Genomic DNA, 17651 nt, shown 5'->3' with positions numbered 1-17651 from the left:
TACGATCACCCAACTACTATTGGTCAATCCCCGAGCACAGCCCACCTTTAAGAGTGGAAAAATTCACTGCGGGTATCTCAAATTTTGTGCTATTTGAACCATGAGCAATTCTGGTTTCCCTCAGCCTTACAACTCTTCTCCACTTCCGTACCTCCAGAACCCCATCTCTTTTCCACCCCACACCCAACATTTCCCCTTTGGCTGCATATGCTTAAAGACCTTTTCATTCTGACAGACTTCTTGAAAACAGTGCAGAAATCACCTGCAGAGTATTACAGATGGTGAGGACAGCTCCCTATTAGGTGTTGTGTTGAGGGCTTTCATGCATGCTCTTACTTTTGCCCCACAAGGCCATGGGGTGGAGAGAATGAGAAAACCCATTTTACAGACAAGGATTCTGAAGCTTAGTAATGTGTACATGGTTCGTGTAGGAAAGTCTGACTTCAAAGCTTTTCTCTATTTTGCTAGTCTAGCTTTTGCTGACTGTTAAATTGGACAGTTCCCAAAGCAGCACTCAGCTGACTCTCATGGGGTTTGGCAATGGCTAACAGGCTGAAGAAGTGGAGAATTAGGTAAATGTTCTTAGTCTCAGACTCATTACGTTAGTGAAGAAGAGAAGGGTCTTCAAAATTATTGGACCCAACCTCTCCCAGTGCAACCTGAAAAACCTGGGCCCATCAAAGGCCAGGGTCAGGGCTTGTCTCAGATCGTGGTGAGGGGCGGGGGCAGGGTGAGAGCAGTCCAACAATCTCCCAACCTCCCAGGCAGTGTTCTCCACCCAGCTACCGCAATAAACACACACTCAGCTCTGGCACACCGCCTTTCCCATAGTCATGGGACAATATTAGGTCCAAGTCACTGGCCAGAAGCAGTGGGAGGGAACCCAGAGAAATAGCAGTTGAGCCTACTTGATTATCTGTGACCTTCATAAAGTGGAAACTTGCCAGAGTGCCTCCTCAAATCTTGATTGCATTGGGTACCCTTGAAGAGTTCAAAGGAGGAAGTTTGAGTTACCTTGAGTGAGCAGAAAGGTTACCTTATATAAAAGGCACGCAGAAATGTCCAGGCAGCTGAATGGGAGAAAGTAGGGCTTCAAATGTGTACATTTAGTCCCAACCCCTGCTGAAAATTTGCCTTTCCACCTCCTATGTGTTGAGTCAGAATCCAGAATCGACAGCTAAGCAAGCTATCAGGTGTGTCTAATGGAGAGGTAAAATCTTGGGGATTGATAAGAACCACCTTGTGATTTTATTGAAAATGTAGATTCTGATTCAGCAGGTCAGGCCCTGGGTAAAAATCTGCTTCCAAGTGCTGAAGAGCAAGGATGTCAGTTAAAGAGTAGGGTGCATCTGATCAATTGTTTTGTATGCATCTGAAAGTTGGACAATGAATGAGGAAGATGGAAGAATCAATGCCTTTGAGCCGCGATGTTGGCGAAGAGTATACACTGTTGGTGTTACGGGTCAAAAGAATAAACAACTCTGTTTTGAAGAAGTGCAACCTCGGTGCCGCTTAGAGGTGAGGATGGTTAAGCGTCATTTCACACACTTTGGGCATGCTGTCAGGAGGGGCAGTCTCTGGAAAATGACGTCATGATGGGAAAGGTGGAGGGAAGGCCCTCAACCAGATGGACTGACAGTGACTGTAACAATGAGCTTGAGCATGTGGGAGGTTGTAATGACAGCATAGGATAGGGCAGGGTTCACATCTGTCCTATCAGGTGTGGAAATGCAAGTTTTTGGCAAAGAGTTAAACTTGGAAGAACTGATTTGAAGCCCTGGGACAGAGCCCCCAAAAGCATAAACATAATGGGCATGTCTACCCAGGTATTGCAAGCTCTGCCTCTGCACAGGCTCCACAGGAAACATGGTTTATAGGTACAACACTCACTCCTGGGTAAAGTTAATCATCTCAGGCTACTGGGGGAAATCCAGGCTGAAGGTTCAAGGTAGAAGTTAGAGGCCCTCATTGGTTAGAAATGTTTTTGTGTATCTATCTATCTATCTATCTATCCATCCATCCATTTATTTATTTTTTTTTCTTGTTGTGTACCATCGAGTTGGATCTGATTGGCACAGGAACGGATTGCCCTTTCTTCTCTAGCAGTGTCCCATGGATTCGAACTGCACACATTCGTGATTGCAATGCCACTTTTTGTCACTGGGAGACCAGAGCTCCCATTCTCCTTTTATTTTTAATGAGAAGAAATGTAAAAGGCAACAAGTTAGAGGAACATACTAGAATGTTAAGTGGTTGAAGGGAAGACTTTTAGTCTAATTTTCTCATTTCATAGATAAGAAAGTAGCTACTCAAGGTTGGGAGAGGGATTGGCCCAAGGTCCAAAAAAAAGTGAGTGTGCTGTTCAGTTGACTGCGACTCATTGGATACTTCCTGAAATGGTCTGTCAGCCAATTCTTTTTGATGCGGTGACTGTGTATTACTTCCATTTTCTTTTACTGCTTCCTGCATCATTTAAGATTTTGCCGATAGCATCTCTCAGTATTGCAACTCAAAGCTTGACTTAATTCTTGAATTCCTTGAATTCCTCCAGCTCTTTGCAAATTTCATTATAATACTGTGCTTTTTCTTCTCAAACTGCTATTTGAAATATTCTGTTCAACTCTCTTTTATCATTTCTTCCCTTTCTTTTGGCTTCTTGAGGTTCCAGTGCAATTTTCAGTCTCTACCAACATCCTTTTTGGTCTTTTCTTTCTTGTCTTTGCAATGGCCTTTTGCTTTCTTCCCAGATAATATCCTTGATGTCATCCCACAGTTCAGAGTGAGTAGCAGAAGACAATTGAAATACAGGTATTCTGACTCTACGGCCTGCTGGATGTGGGTGGTCAAATGGGGGTGGAGGCATCAGCTTGCCTAAAGACATTTATTGCTCCCTTCCCACCCAGCACATCCACTAGAACCGCCCGTCATTAGCCCTCTCCACCATTCAAAGCACACACATCACTCATTTTACAGAGAAAAGGTTCAATGTGTTTTTGGGTTTGACAGAGCGGGGACCAGGCAGAGCCTGTGGCAAGGACGGAAGCTGGGAGGAGGCTGAGGAGGCAGATAGGGAGTGGAGGTGGACGGGATCTGTGCTCAGAAGTGAGCAGAAGTGACTGAGCTGGGCCGCCTGTGTCCTGTGGGGGTGGGAGCCTTTCCTAAGTTCCAAAAGAAGACAAGAGCCCAACCCTCCCCTCCTCCCCCAACCCCGCCCCTTCTGTAGTCTCTGGAACTGGAGTATTCAGGATTGGTCATGGCGGCTGAGGCTGCTGGCTGACCAGTTTTCAGTAAAGGTACCCATCAAAGCGGAGGTCTTAGTCTTCACCACCACAGATAGCCAGTAAGGCCTTCAGGAAGTCTCCGGACGTGTCACTCTGGCAGGGGCAGAGGAAGAGCAGAGTGAGTGAAAACAATCCACGACCCCAATGCCTACTCCTGCCAACTCCAGTCAGCTTCAGGCTTCTTATGTCACCTTGTGTTTTCAGCACAGCTACCACAGGCCTTCCTACGACAGGGATCTTCCTATTATGGCTGTGTCCCTCCTGTGTTCTCCTTAGCTCTCTGCCTGGCATCATGACCTCCAATGACTTCTGCAGCTTCACCTCCACTCTTCCCAGAGCACCCTGCATCCTTCTCTATCTGGCCTACCAAGCCTCCTGCCAAGTGTGCCCCCCTGTGCCTCTCCAAGTCCCACCTACCACTAGCTGATCTGTCCTCTGTGCAGCTCCTACCTCAAACAAAATTCCCACCTCCCCGGGTTCCCCTTCTATTCTGTAACCCCTCGTGGCTTTTACCACATTGTTGTATAGGGTTCCTTGTGGAGCACTTTCTGGGTACCAGGCCGTTGCTAAGAAGCTGTTTGAACATTCTTGTGTTCACGGCAATCACAGCAGGCAAACCTACTGCTGTCAAGTCAACTCTGACCCACTGTCACCCTCATCAGGTTTCTGAGGCTAGAAATCCTTTCTGGGAAGATATTGCCCATCTTTCATGTGAGGAGCAGCTGGTGGACTCAAACCATGGACCTTTTAGTTATCAATGCAGCACACAACACACTACACCAGGCTCTTTTGATAACATATAGGGCTGGGGGCTGCCAGACTAACCCCCACATGGTATGGCCTTTCCCTTTGGAGAGGCTCCTATCAACGATGCTTGGCAATATTCTGAGCACAGACAAGTATGTATGTGTGGGTCATGTTCCTTTATCAACAATGGGAGGACACATGAATTCTGCATGAATGTCATTCATATTGTCTGGTCTATGCTTTTTGGACTTAAAAATGATTCCAAATTGGCATAAAGAGATGCAAGCTTTTTTCCCATATTGTTGTTATGTGCCATCAAATTGAAACTGATGCACAGTTAATACTCCAGTGGGTTTTCAGAGGCTATAAATCACATGGAAAGAGACTGCCCACCTTTTTTCCATACAGCAGCTTGGATTCAAACTTCCTGACTTTGGGTTGACAGTGCAAGTCCTTACCTACTAGACCACCAGAGTTTTTTTTCCACACATGCATAACATTCTATCATATGGAAGAAGCACAATTGATTAATTTGGTTCCATACAAAGGGTTTCCATTCTTCTGCTACTATAAACAAGCTGGCACAAACACTCCTACATGTCTTTGAGAACATGAGTGCTTATAACTGCAGGGCAAATTCCAACACCTGGAATTATTAAGACAAAAGTGTGTGTACACTTTCACTTTTCAAAGTACCACTCTATAAAGATGTGCTATCGATATGTGGGATTCCCACCAAATCTGTGTGAGATGGTTTGTTTCCCCAACAGCCTTGTCCACCAAGCAAAGTATCACTCTTTCAGATAGATCTTGACCAATCTCACAAACAAGGAAACGGACTTTATAGTGGAAGAATTAAGCACACAGGTCACATATTCTATGACTCCATTTACATGAAATGTCCAGAAAAGAAAAACAGATTAGTGGTTACCAGGGATTAGGAGTAGAAACAAGTAAACAAGTATGAAGAACTTAAGAAGGGTGTTGAAAATATTCTAAAACTGCAACTCATATGAGTTTTAAGGTATTAGGGAGTTCTGGCAGCCTAGTGGTAAGAAGCTGTGTTGCAATAGTGAAGGGAAGCAGTTTGACTCCACCAGCTGTTCTGCAGGAAAAGGATGGGCAATCTCCTCCTGTGCAATTAACTGCCTCTGAAAACCTGCCAGAGGGTCAGCTATGAGTTGGTTCCAACTCTATAATACATAACAACAACAACAACCATCACCAGAATATTATAAAAACAGGTAAGTTACTGTTGAAATGCAAACTATATCCAGATGAGAAAAAGGGAAGAGGGCAGTTGTTTTCATTTGTGTACCTTTAATTTTAAATATTGCCATCCACTTCCTAAATAACATGCCTCTGGAAACTATGAACTTTGATAAATGTCGATAGTTGTAGAGGGGCTTCAAGCCTTTTGTTCATTGGGTCACTATGAGTTGGAATTGACTCGAAAGCAATCAACAACAACACAACAACAATTCTAAATGAGGGAGCGCTGGTGGCATAGTGAACAAGGAGTTGTGCTCCTAACCTAACGCCTGGGCCACTCTGATGGTTCAAATCCACCAGCTGTTCTGCAGGACAGAGAGGAGGAATCTCCCCCTGTGCAACTTACAGCTTCGAAAACCTGCTGGAGGGTCAGCTCGGAATCATTCAGACTCAATAGCTATGTTTTGGGTCCCCCCCAACCTTAACCCTAAATTTTAGTTTTATTCATAATTATTTTTAACAAAACTTTCAGGAATTTTACATAGAAAAGGGTCAAACATAAAATAAAAACTATAAATATTTATTATAAATCAAATAGTTAGATTTCAAAATTGGAGACGACAGTTGGGTAAGATGTGCCTGTGAGGCTATTTCTCATCTGTCAAATGTAAATAATAATAATAATAACAACAACATTGTTTTTGAGTTTTAATTCTAAATAAGAGTAAGTCATGCTTTATTTATTTATTTTTTAAACAAAACCCATGTTTGTGGTTTTGGTGGGCTTTACCTTTTGGTGAGGGATTCATTCATGTCCTACCTTTGAGGTCACATGAAGGTTCCTTAATTGGAAATCGTCACAATTTGGTCTCAATGGAAACCAACAACAAAAAGCAAGAAAATTAACTTTTTTGTTTTTGTTTGCTAAATTATATGAATTTGTTTATATTATCAACCTGCAGATATTTTTAACTTTCCTTGTAGAAATATTTAATTATAGTCAAACCATTTTTTTCCAAACTTTTAAAAAATGATTTTGTGTTGAGTAGAAAGGCCTGCCATATTCCAAGATTACTAAAACAAAACGAAAAAACCCCTAACTAATTAAAGAAAATGCTCCTCTAGTTCCTGCGTGGGGTCAAATCTTAGGTTTAGGTCTTTGATCCAAATTGGCCTTGGTAAGTGTGGTGCCAAGGGAGGCCTCCCATCAACTGGCAACATCCTGGCTATTCTAAGAGGAAAGCCTCATTAAGAAAGAAAAAAGTTCCCAATTACATCAGAGCTTCCACACTCAGCATCTGGCCTGCCTTCCTCCAGCTCCCCTGAGCCCAGCACTCCCCTTACCTCAATGGTTTGGTGCAGAGATTTGTCGTATTTCTCAATGAACTCTCGTCGGATATTTAGCAGGTCAATCTCACTCCGGGAGACCATGACCCTGGTGAGGGTCTTCTCATCTGTGCCAGCCCCCTGGTGAGTGGGATGAGAGAAAGGGGTAGGGAGACGGGGCTAAGTCAGAACAGAAGACGGTGGGTGCCAATCTGCCTCTCTCCCTTTGCTCTTCCAAGCCAGGTTAGATGTTTCACCCGCCTTCCACCAACAGTCCTGACCAGAACTCCACAGGGCTTAGGACTGGCCAGCTGGAAAGGCAGAAGGGGCCCACCTCTGCCCTAGGAAATTAGAACTCTGGCTATGGAAGGAGAGCTGGGTTCAAGTCTCAGCTCTGCCACTTAGGAACCATGTAACTGTGGGCAAATTTTAATGTGCCTCAGTCTCTTTCTTTACCAAATGAGGACACTTCCTACCTCAAAGGATTGACATAAAGGCCAACTCTGTTCAGAGAAGAGAAGCATTTGGTATGGGGCTTGCCACATGGTGAGTACTCTACAAATGGTTATCATAGTTGGGATTTCTGGCTCGTTTCTACCACACAGCCTGCCTGGGCTCAGCCAGCAGCTAAGAGTCTAAGTGCTGAGATGAGGGAGTGGCCAGTGTGAACCCAGTTTTCAATAAAAGCCAGGCTAGTCCCAGCACTGGAGACCTTTTATGATTATTTGTCAAAGGAAAGACAGTGTTACTTGACAGAATGTGAGTTCTGAGAGGGCAAGGACTGTCCCAGTCAGCCCGGATTCCTGAGCAGAGTTTCTCAACCGTGGAATTTTGTACCCAACAATTCTCCATTGTAGAAGGTTGTCCTGCGTGTTGTAGGTTGCTCGGCAGCATCCCTGGCCTCTCTCCACCTACCAGGTGTCAGTAACACCCTCCTCAAGTCGTGTCAACCAAAATCAGAACCAAATATTGTGAAATGTCCCCTAAAGGCAGAATCACCTGAGCCGGGAAAGGGGCAGGAGCTGATTAGTATCAAGAGGGGAAAGCAGGGGCCACAGAGCTGACGGGCGAAGGAGATGTCTGTGTCTGTACACAGAAGTGTTTGAGGGGAAAGGAACAAATGAGTGAGTTTTCTTACCTTCATGGATTTGTAAAGTTTGTCAGCAAAGAAGAGAGGCTTGTTCTTGACACTTTGAACTGGCAGAAAAAGAAAGAAAGGTACAAGAAACGTGGTCATGCCCTCAGCATCCAGACTCTGGGCCACCCTTTCATCTCCTCACACCCATCATGGGTCAGCAGATCAATACCAACCCCTTCAGGGTGGCCTTCCCTCCCCCTTCCAGGTGCATTCCTTAAAGGCCTAGGTGCTTGCAGCTAACCAAGATTAGTAAAGGAGCCAAAAGGGAAAGTACCCTCAAGGACCCAAGTTTAAAGTGCTATTTAAGGGAGCTCTGGTGACCTAGTGGCAAGAAGCTGCACTGCAATTCCAGAAGCATGCGGTTCAAATTCACCAGATGCTCTGCTGGAGAAGGAGGGGCAATCTCCTCCTTTACCAATCAGATCACATACAAAAAGCAGTGAAATAAAATAAAAATAATAATGATGATAATAATAATAAAAAAGTGCTACCGAATTCCTGGCGAAGTTGGCTTAAAACTCAAGTTGTTAGGCTCTACCCTCAAGGCTCCGATTCAGGGCCTACTTAGAGCAGTGGTTCTCAAAAAGTACCCAGACCAGCAGCATTAGCATAACTGGCAACTTGTTAGAGATACACAAGCTCACACCTCACCCAGGCCAGCCACATCTGTGTGTCCCTTTGCCGCCCAGAGGACTCTGGTGCTGGATAACCACCTCCTTCCAGGCTGCATGCGCATTTCCCAATCTCATAACCGAAAGTCCTACACACCAAGGTGGCTGATCATCCCAGTCCAGCACACACTAAGGGAATTAAATCTGAACTGTTGATTTGGTAGAATTTAAAGCACTGCAACCTTGCTGGGACCTGTACTAAACTAAACCTGCAATTCAGTTTAGTTGATTCTCATTGATTGCAATCTTGTAAGAATGAGAACTGCCCTATAGGATTTTTTGTGTACTCCTGAAATATTGACAGTCCCTGCTTCCTGGCCCAGGTGATGTCTACCTGGTTGTGACAATCACCATTCTTAAGGGCTGGAGTTCCTTAGCCTTCCTCAGGCGATTGGTTCCAAAGCCCAGACAGGAGCAACAAGACACAAGTCCAAGAAAGAAAAAATGGCTCTTAATAAAAAAATATCTCCATGAGGAGGGCAGTGGGTGGGCTTGAGGCAGCGCTGTGATGGCCTGAGGCAACTCCCTTCTCCAGCTCCTTATATAGTTCTTTACTCTCACCAGGGAGTTCTGGTGGCCTAGTGACAAGAAGCTGTGCTGCAATCCTGAAGCCATGTGGTTCAAGGCCACCAGCTGCTGTGTAGGAGGATGGACAGTCTCCTGAGCAATTAACTGCCTTTGAAAGCCTGCTGGAAGGCCCTCCATGGGTCAGTTCTCTACAGTACACAACAACAACAATCCCCAGACACATCCCAGCCCCTTTAGCCTGAAAGTCAAGGCTCCTGCTTTCTTCTGTGACCATGCTCCCAATTTTCCTCACACATTGCAAATTCTTTGTCTCTTTTGTCCTCCAGACATCACAGGTTTCCTATGACCTCTCTATTACTTTATCTATAAATCTCATCTCCTTCTGCCAGATTGTGTTTACTGTTCATGTCCCCAGTCCCGTCACCTCCTCCAAGAAACCTCTCCTGATTTCAGGCCTGGGGCATAACCAGGTGGTTAATGAACAGAGAAGGCAGAAAGGTTCCTCCTATAAAATCAACCCTACTCTGGAATAGGTGAGCATGAATGTATGTGAATGAAACACAATGTATATGAATGATTGTATGAAAAGCAATAAAAGAAGAGGTAACAAAACCACAAAATAAACCAAACCAACAAAACCAAAACACCAAGAATGCTGGTGACTGAAAGCATAAAGCTCTCAATCTCTGGTCGAGTCCGGACTCCACCACTGGCATACAATCTCCCTGAACCTCACCGTCCTATTCTGCGACGTGAGAGGATGTCATCAGGAGAGGATGAGTCAAGTGAAGTTATGTGGGAAGAAAGCACAGGGCCTGGCAGGACAGGATAACAAAGGCTGCTAACACGTATGCGGTGTACAGTACACGCCAGGTACTGTTTGAATTATGCAAAACTGATTCACTTAAACCTCACACAAACCATCCTATGGTGTGGATACAGTTATTATTTTCATTCCTCAGAGAAGGAAACTGAGGTACAGTCTTTGTGACTTTTGAGGACATAAATCTAGTAAGTGGCGAGCAGAGATTATTCAGATTCTCTGCTTTTAATCACTACTAATACTGCCTCCTAGATGTTGCTTCTAGGTAGTAAAAGTCCATTAAAGGGTACATAATATTATTATTATGTAATAGACATTTTAAAGAAATGTTAAAATTATTTTAGATTGTTGTTGTCAAGTTGCAACCGACGCATACATGACCCTCTGGTGGGTTTTCAAAGGCAATAAATCACTCGGGTGGAGACGGTCCATCTTTCTAATGGCCTGCCTCCCGGATAGCAGCACACCAGAGCTCCCTTGTTTTAGATTAGATGAACTCAGAAGCCACTGCCGTTAGTTAAATGGATCACAAACCACAACGGCCTTATAGGACAGAGGACAACTGCCTCACAGGGTTTCCAAGGCTGTGGTGGCTGAGTGCTAAGAAGCTGCACTGCAATCCTAAAGGCACATAGTTCAGATCCACCAGGTGCTCTGTGGGAGAAGGATGGGCCCTCTTCTCCCAAACAACTTAGTGCCTCTGAAAATCCGCCGGAGGGTCGGTTCTGACTCCACAACAGCAGCAAATCTTTGCAGAAGCGCACTGCTTCACCTTTCTCCTGAGGAGCTGCTGGTCGATTAAAATCAACAACCATTCAGCTGGCAGTCCAATGCTTAATCCACTATCCCACCAGCGCTCCTAGATTATTATATTAAAGAACTGCATTATTTAATAATAATAAATCATTTAGCATTTAATGGACTTTTATCACCTAGAAGCAATATCTTTTCAATCACTTGGTTACGTATCTGAAATTTGGACAATGACTAAGGATGACAGAAGAACTGATGCCTGTGAACTGTGGTGTTGAGAAGAATACTGAATATCCCGTGGACTACCAAAAGAACAAACAGGTACGCCTTACAGAAAGCGCAACTAGGTGCTCCTTGGAAGCAAGAAGCTTCACCTCACATCTTTTGGAAAAGAACTTCATGCTGGGAAAGGTGGAAAGTCAGTGAAGGAGAGGAAGATCCTCCGTGAGATGGATTACACAGTGACTGTAACCATGTTGCTGTTGATTGCCTTTGAGTTGAGCACGACTCATAGCACTCATATGAACAAAAGGCCTGAAGCCTTTCTATAACTATCAACACTTATCAAAGTTCATAGAGTTCCTGGAGGCATGTTGTTTATGAAGTGGATGCCACTCCTGCTTCTAATACTGTAACCACAGGCTCAAGTATATTAGGGATGTTGAGAACGGCATAAGATGGGTCAAGGTACAACACTGTTGTTCCTAGTGTTGCTTTGAGTGGTAGTTGACTCCACAGCACCTAACAACAACAATTCATCTAAAACACACATTAAATACTTTTGGAATCAGAATATATAATTGAGGGCAATTCTGTGAAAACCTTTGCTATTGTTACCACTTGATAAAGTGGAAAAGTATCTGTATCAATGTTGTTGTGTCCTATCAAATCAGAACTGGACCCATAGCTGACCCTCCAGCAGGTTTTCAGAGGCAGTTAATCACACAGGAGGAGAGTGCCCATCCTTCTCCCGCGGGCAGCCTCAAACTGTGTGCCTTTGGGATTGCAGCGCAGCTTCTTGCCACTAGGCCACCAAGCTCCCTGTCAATGTATCAATGCAGTACATTTTCTAGTAAAGGAAATATGAATAATAATAATTATTAATCACAACCGTCGGTCACACCTGGTCAACCTTTTTCACACGTAGGGAAAAGAGATCCAAAATTGGAAAGATTTTTTTTTTTAATTTAGCAAAACAAGTGATAAAGGTTCATTAAGGTAATGTAACAGAGGCATGACTGGTAAAAGATAGAGATAGGCCATGTGAAAGTGTTAAAGAGAAGAGAAAGGGGGAGAAACACCCCTGGAAAGTCAGGGGTGGGGAAAAGTTTCTTTTAAAAGTCAAAATGTGAGAGTAATCAAAGAGATCCGGGTGTTAGGAGGAGAGCAGTGTTTACATGTGTACACTTTGGTCGTGTATGACACCACACCTTGACATTGTCCGCCACCCCCTTCCTAGTTACTTCCTCAAGGACGGCAATTTTCTGACCATGTTGTTTTTGAGTCTGGAAGAAGTCCTCATCTGGAAGGACCCAGGGAGCCGTTTTGTGGCAGCATTCACAGTCCAGGACGACTTATCAGCTTATGAAGTTATAATGCTACCCTGTTTCTGGAAGTTGGGCCAACTTCCTCACTGTTCCAGCACCCCCCACCCCCGCCCCAACACTTACCAATGGCCACGAAGGCATCTCTAACGTCCCCAGACATCTCCTTCTTGATGACGTGCTCTATGTCATAGTTAGTCATCTTGATGAACTCCTGGAAGACTAGCCCAAGAGAAGCCCCAGATTTGGGGATGAGCTCCAGGTGTGGGGAGTTGAGGGAGATAACACCTTCTACAACCCAACTAGTTCCATTTGTTGACTATTCCTCTGGAAAAGGGCAGCAGTTACAGCCACAGCCCAGGTATAAATGCACTGAATGGATGACTGAGAAGGGGGTGCTCTGATCTCAAGGCTGCTTCAGGCTCAGGACCAAGTTGGAGACACACAGACACACACACACACACACCACCACCACCCCCAAACCCCTATCCTGGCCAACTGCTCCAGAGGCTTGGAGACACTTTAGGAAGCCAGGTGGGAGTAGTGCAAGGGACATGAGTCCTAGTCCAGACTCAGCCTGGCTCACTGTGCAACCCTGGGTGAACCCCTATCCCTGTCCAGGACTCCTCTTTGTTAAAAAGAGATAGAAGTTTAATGTTAAGTAACAATGGTAACACTTAAGAAGCACATACTCTGTGCCTGGTATTATGCAACATGCTTATATATATTGTTTCCTTACAACAGTGTAGGAACTAAAGCTTCAATTTATAGTTGTGACAATGATAATAACAAATATAGTTATGACAGAGACGTTCAGCACCATGCTGCCCTTGGGTATGCTGCTGGTAAATGAGGGGTTGCAATCAAGACATCTTGGCTTCTAAGTCCACACTTTTCACCACGTTTTGCTAAGGCTTCTTAAAGATTTTACTGAGAAGTACCAAATAAATGCATCTTAAAATGTTAATGGCTTGGTGGAAAGAGCACTTCATGTCAAGGGCATTCATACAGCTGCGACTGTATAAGTGGCAGCCTCTATGTTTTCCGGAAATGTATGTGATCCTGCTGCCATGATCACTGCCCAGTTCTCTGCTCCTGGAAGACATCACTAATAGATCATGGCACAGACCCTTCTTAGCACAGCATTCTAGACAACCATTAATAGTCCAGTGGCATTTAGGTGAAGGTAGATAGCAAAGGCCACAGGATGAGTGAAGGAGAGCCAGGATTTCAACCCAGGAATCCCTAGGCTTCCTCAGTCACAATACTTTCTTTGCTGGGTAAAGGGTGGGTGGATAGGTATTTGGGTACTTTGATCATCTGATTCGGAGTGCTTTCTGATGAAATAGGAGTGAGAAGGGGCAGGCCTCACCTCTCCGGAGGTGTGGATAGCTGCGAGTGCACAAGATGGTCATGAAGCGTGTTTCCAAGGATGTTTTGTCTCCATTAGACGTGTCTGCTACTTCCTGCAGAGCCCAGATTGGGGCAAGGATTTGGGAGAGAAGACACAGAAAGCCTCAGTTATCACTCACTCTGACACTTCTCCCTGGCTGAGGGCTGAGACCCGCCCTCTTTCCTTGACCAGCCTCCACATTCCCTCCCCACCAGGGAGGCCTGGACAGATTCAGATCAGTGCTCTCTCTGGTCACTTCCTCCTGGACCTCAGAACCCCAGCAGGCACTAAGCAAGGGACTCGGACTGCTCTATCCATCCTTAAACTTCTCAGCAAGGCCCCTGGGAAGTATGCACAGGACAAAACAACGTGTGCAAGTACAAAACAAGTGTGCCAGTGTTCCCCAAAGTGGTAAACAGATGGACACACCTTATTATAACACACCACATACATATCTGTATAAATCCCACCGTTATTGTCTGGCCACCTATAAGCTTATTTATACTAGTAATAATTTTTCCTTTAAAAATAAACTAATTTTCAATTTAGAGTCAATTTAAAGGGAAATATTAAGTAGCTGATAGTTGTAGTATGGTTCATATAAGAGATAAAAGATTTATATCTGAAACAACCCAAGTGTCCATCAACAAACTAATGGATAGAGAAGCTGTTGTATATTCACACAATGGAGTATTATGTAGCATTGAAAAACAAGGAACTCATGAAATATTACACAAAATGGGTGACCCTGGAGGACAATATGCTGAGTGAAATATCTCAGTCACAAAAGAACAAATAGTCCATAGGGCCATGGTTGTAAAATGGAACTGATATCGGGGTTGAGGGAAGACAGAGAAGGAGGGGAGGAATGATGTATACTGTACTGAAACAGATGAGGGAGAGAACTGTTTAAAAGGGTTATATGATTGGGTATTATTGTCATGATGCAAGTCCAGAATGAAGGCTGCATAGTGGAGTGGAGTCGGGGAGGGAGTACATAACAATGAAAGAGTTTTTCTTTTCAAGGAGCAGAGTGAATGGGGGAGGAGGGGTGTGCAGGGAGAAAAGTGCAACAATGATTGAATGGAATCTCTAAGTCTCTGTAAACTTTCATTAAAATTACTAAAATAAAAAAAAAAAGACTTATGTTTAGGAACCAACTTCCCTGGGCCATTTCTTATCCACTAGTCCTTACAGGGCCCTGAAGGGGAGAGAGAGAACGTGCCAAGCAAGTCCCCAAACCACTGTCTGGCGCGGCCCCACTTAGCCCAGAGGCACAGCTAGACTTTCTCAGAGGAAAATCACGTGAAGAGGGCACTCACCAAGATCTCAGCAGCCACCTGAGAGCAGGGCAGAGAGGAGAGGAGAGAGGGGGAGAGGCAAGAGTCAGAGGAGGCCTGGCAAGGCGGCTGAGGTGCTGGGGTCATGGGGTGAGGGGTCTGGCTGGCTCTTGGTGTCAGAGACTCCCCACCATCCCCAAAAAACTAAAACAAAAACTTGAGACCATCATCTGGAGCAAGGAAGAAGGGGAAAAAACATACCCCTGCCCTGGCTTTGTGGACCTGTGGTCAAAATGGAGGACAGGTTTGAGAGCTCCGGCAAGGCCAGTTGACCCGAGGGGTGGGGGAAGGACACAAATAAAAAAAAAAAATAGCACCGCCATGAGTTATTCTGACTCACAGCAACCCTACAGGACAGAGTAGAACTGCCCCCAGGGTTTCTGAGGCTGTAAATCTCTACAGAGCAGACTGATCTCTATCTCCAGTGGAACAGCTGGTGGGTTCAGAATGCCACTGCCGACCACTTTAGAGTTTGCTTGTCTGGAAACCAGGAGAAATCCTCCCCCTTACTCTCCTAGAACTACTCAGACATTAAAATGCAATGAATGCAACCTTCTCTACACCCCAGAGCACCATTCAGAGCTGGAAGGGTCTCAGGAGACTGTCAACTGATTCCTCCTATCAGACAGGAAAGCTGAAGCCTAAAGAGGGGACCTGACTTCAGTGGCACAGCCAAGCAGAGTCAATTTAAGGGTTAGTTTTAACTGTTGCATTATGCAGAGCACAACATTCTGGGTTGGTTGTGTTTTTTTTTTTACAATATTTTGTTAGTCAGGTGGCTGGGACCCAGAGTGCCTGGAGACAAAATGCAGCCAGGCTCTGTCACCTTTACCTTTGCTCCCAAACCTCTGCTGATGATTCTAATCTACCCAAACAAACACCACCTCCTGCCTGGTGGATTTGGACTGATCTGCACTCTACCACCAGCACTCCTCTTTGCTCTACCCTAGCAGAAAGTAGAAAACTAAATCTCTTTGTAAATATCATGATGACCTTTGCATTAGAAACCTCCTTCTTCACCTTATATCAATTGTCAATGTCTTTAAATATATATACTGTCTGATTAGGCAATTATGTTGCTAAGAATATGCCCTATAGATATCCTGGCCAAAGTATTTCCAGATATAACACAAAACATTTGCTGCAGCATTTGGTGCAATAGCAAAAAAAAAAAAAGTGAAACTACCAAAGGTAGATGATTTGTGAACAATCAGTGGAAATCCACATGGCTGTGATCTGTATGTGCTGATGTCATTGTGTGCCACTGAGTTGGAACCATTGTTAGCCAACCCTCCAGGGGGTTTTCAGAGGCAGTAAATGGCAGGGGAAAGCCTGCCCATCCTCCTGTGGAGCAGCTTGTGGAGTGCTGATAAGGAAACACTTTAGCACAATGTATTGTACGCAGGCATGCCTGGCCAAGCCAGCTGTAACTGTGTCAATTCTGACTCACAGCGACTTCACACATTTTAGAGCAGAACTGCACGGCACTGAATTTTCAGGTAAAAGAGTGTCCCTTTTATCTTGATGAAAAAAAAAAAAAGACCAGCACACTCCTTCTTAACTGGTTTTGGGGAAGTACATAGAATTCTCTAGTGAAATCATTGACAGTAGTTACCTTATGGGAAGAGAATATGAAAAAAAACTTTTCACTTTGTATTCCTAAAATTTTTTTTCATTATAAAAATACACTTTTATTCCTATTCCCCCAAAAGGCAATGCAACCGAGTGTGAAAATTGTCAAACAGTATCACTAATATCAGATGCAAGCTAAAATTTTGTTTACATTTTCTTCGTGTGCACATACTTCCTCCTCCCTTTCATTTCTACATTAATGTGAAATAGAAGCTTTTAGGACTACTAGGGCTATGGCTGCTTTGGGTTTTTATTTATACTTTCGATGTCTTTGAGTTGTGGTGTTGGGAAAGAGTACTGAATATCCTGTGCACTGCCAAAAGAACAAACAAGTCTGTCTCGGAAGAAATGCAACCCGGATGCTCATAAGAAGCATGCAAGGGTGGTGAAACGGCATCTCCATTCTCTGGGCATGCTATCAGGAGGCGCAGTCTTTGGACAAGGACATCTTGCTGGGAAAGGGAAAACAGGACAGACTGACAGTGACTAACAACGGACTGGAGCACATCAGAGATAATGAAGATGGCTCAGGATGGGTCAAGGTTCGAATGTGTTGTTTACAGGATCACTGAGTTGTAGATGACTTGAGGGTACCTAACAACAACAACAACAACATATTAAAAACCTAGCATTACTTCAAAAAGAGAGGGGAAAGTTTAAAATAAAAATTCTGGACTATTACACCTTGCACCACTTCCTCAATTGCTGTTCTGTTTGCACCCCCTGTGAAGCAAATACAGTGACTGAAAACGCCATGACATGACCAGGTGCACCTTATTCCTCAAAGTGACTTCTGACATCTCTGCTCTTTAACACTTTAAAGAGGTCTTTTGCGGCATATCTCCAGAATGCAATCTAGCATCTAATTACTTGATGGCTGCTTCCATGGGCATTGATTATGGACCCAACTAAAATGAAATCCTCAATGTCAATCTGCTCCATTTATTCGAGCTTACTGATCCAGGTCTGAGGATTTTTGTTTCCTTATCGAGTTGACTCAGGCCCATGGTGACCCAACGTGTGTTAGAGTGCAACTGTGCTCTGGGGTTTCGGTGACCCATTTTTCAGAAATAGATCTTGAGGTGGGCTCGCCCCTCCAAACTTTTGGTTAGCTGAGTGTGTTAACAGTTGGCACCACCCGGAAACTAGCCAGAATAACTAGAATTTCAATAGCATTTATTGCAAAAATTGTAACAGTAGGTGCAGCTGATATAGGCCATGGTCTTTGCTATCACTTGGCATGCATCAGAGTCGGACAATGAC

General features: G+C 44.4%; 1 protein-coding gene across 1 annotated transcript in view; it reads right to left on the bottom strand.

The window, feature by feature from the left end:
- Positions 1-3191: 3191 nt before the first annotated feature.
- ANXA6 (annexin A6) overlaps positions 3192-17651 on the bottom strand; it is a 55512-nt gene continuing 41052 nt past the window's right edge. Inside the window, exons 20-25 of the mRNA XM_006893681.1 lie at positions 14739-14756; positions 13396-13489; positions 12150-12245; positions 7705-7763; positions 6585-6707; positions 3192-3374 (exon numbers count right to left, since the gene is read on the bottom strand). Coding sequence (XP_006893743.1) covers positions 3315-3374; positions 6585-6707; positions 7705-7763; positions 12150-12245; positions 13396-13489; positions 14739-14756 — 450 coding nt within the window. The 3' untranslated portion in view covers positions 3192-3314. The remainder of the gene's footprint in view (positions 3375-6584; positions 6708-7704; positions 7764-12149; positions 12246-13395; positions 13490-14738; positions 14757-17651) is intronic.

This window comes from Elephantulus edwardii, unplaced genomic scaffold, assembly GCF_000299155.1.
Source record: "Elephantulus edwardii isolate Elephantulus edwardi_28Jun2011 unplaced genomic scaffold, EleEdw1.0 scaffold00130, whole genome shotgun sequence".
In the NCBI taxonomy this organism is placed as follows: domain Eukaryota; kingdom Metazoa; phylum Chordata; class Mammalia; order Macroscelidea; family Macroscelididae; genus Elephantulus; species Elephantulus edwardii.
This window is presented reverse-complemented; position numbering and strand designations above follow the sequence as displayed.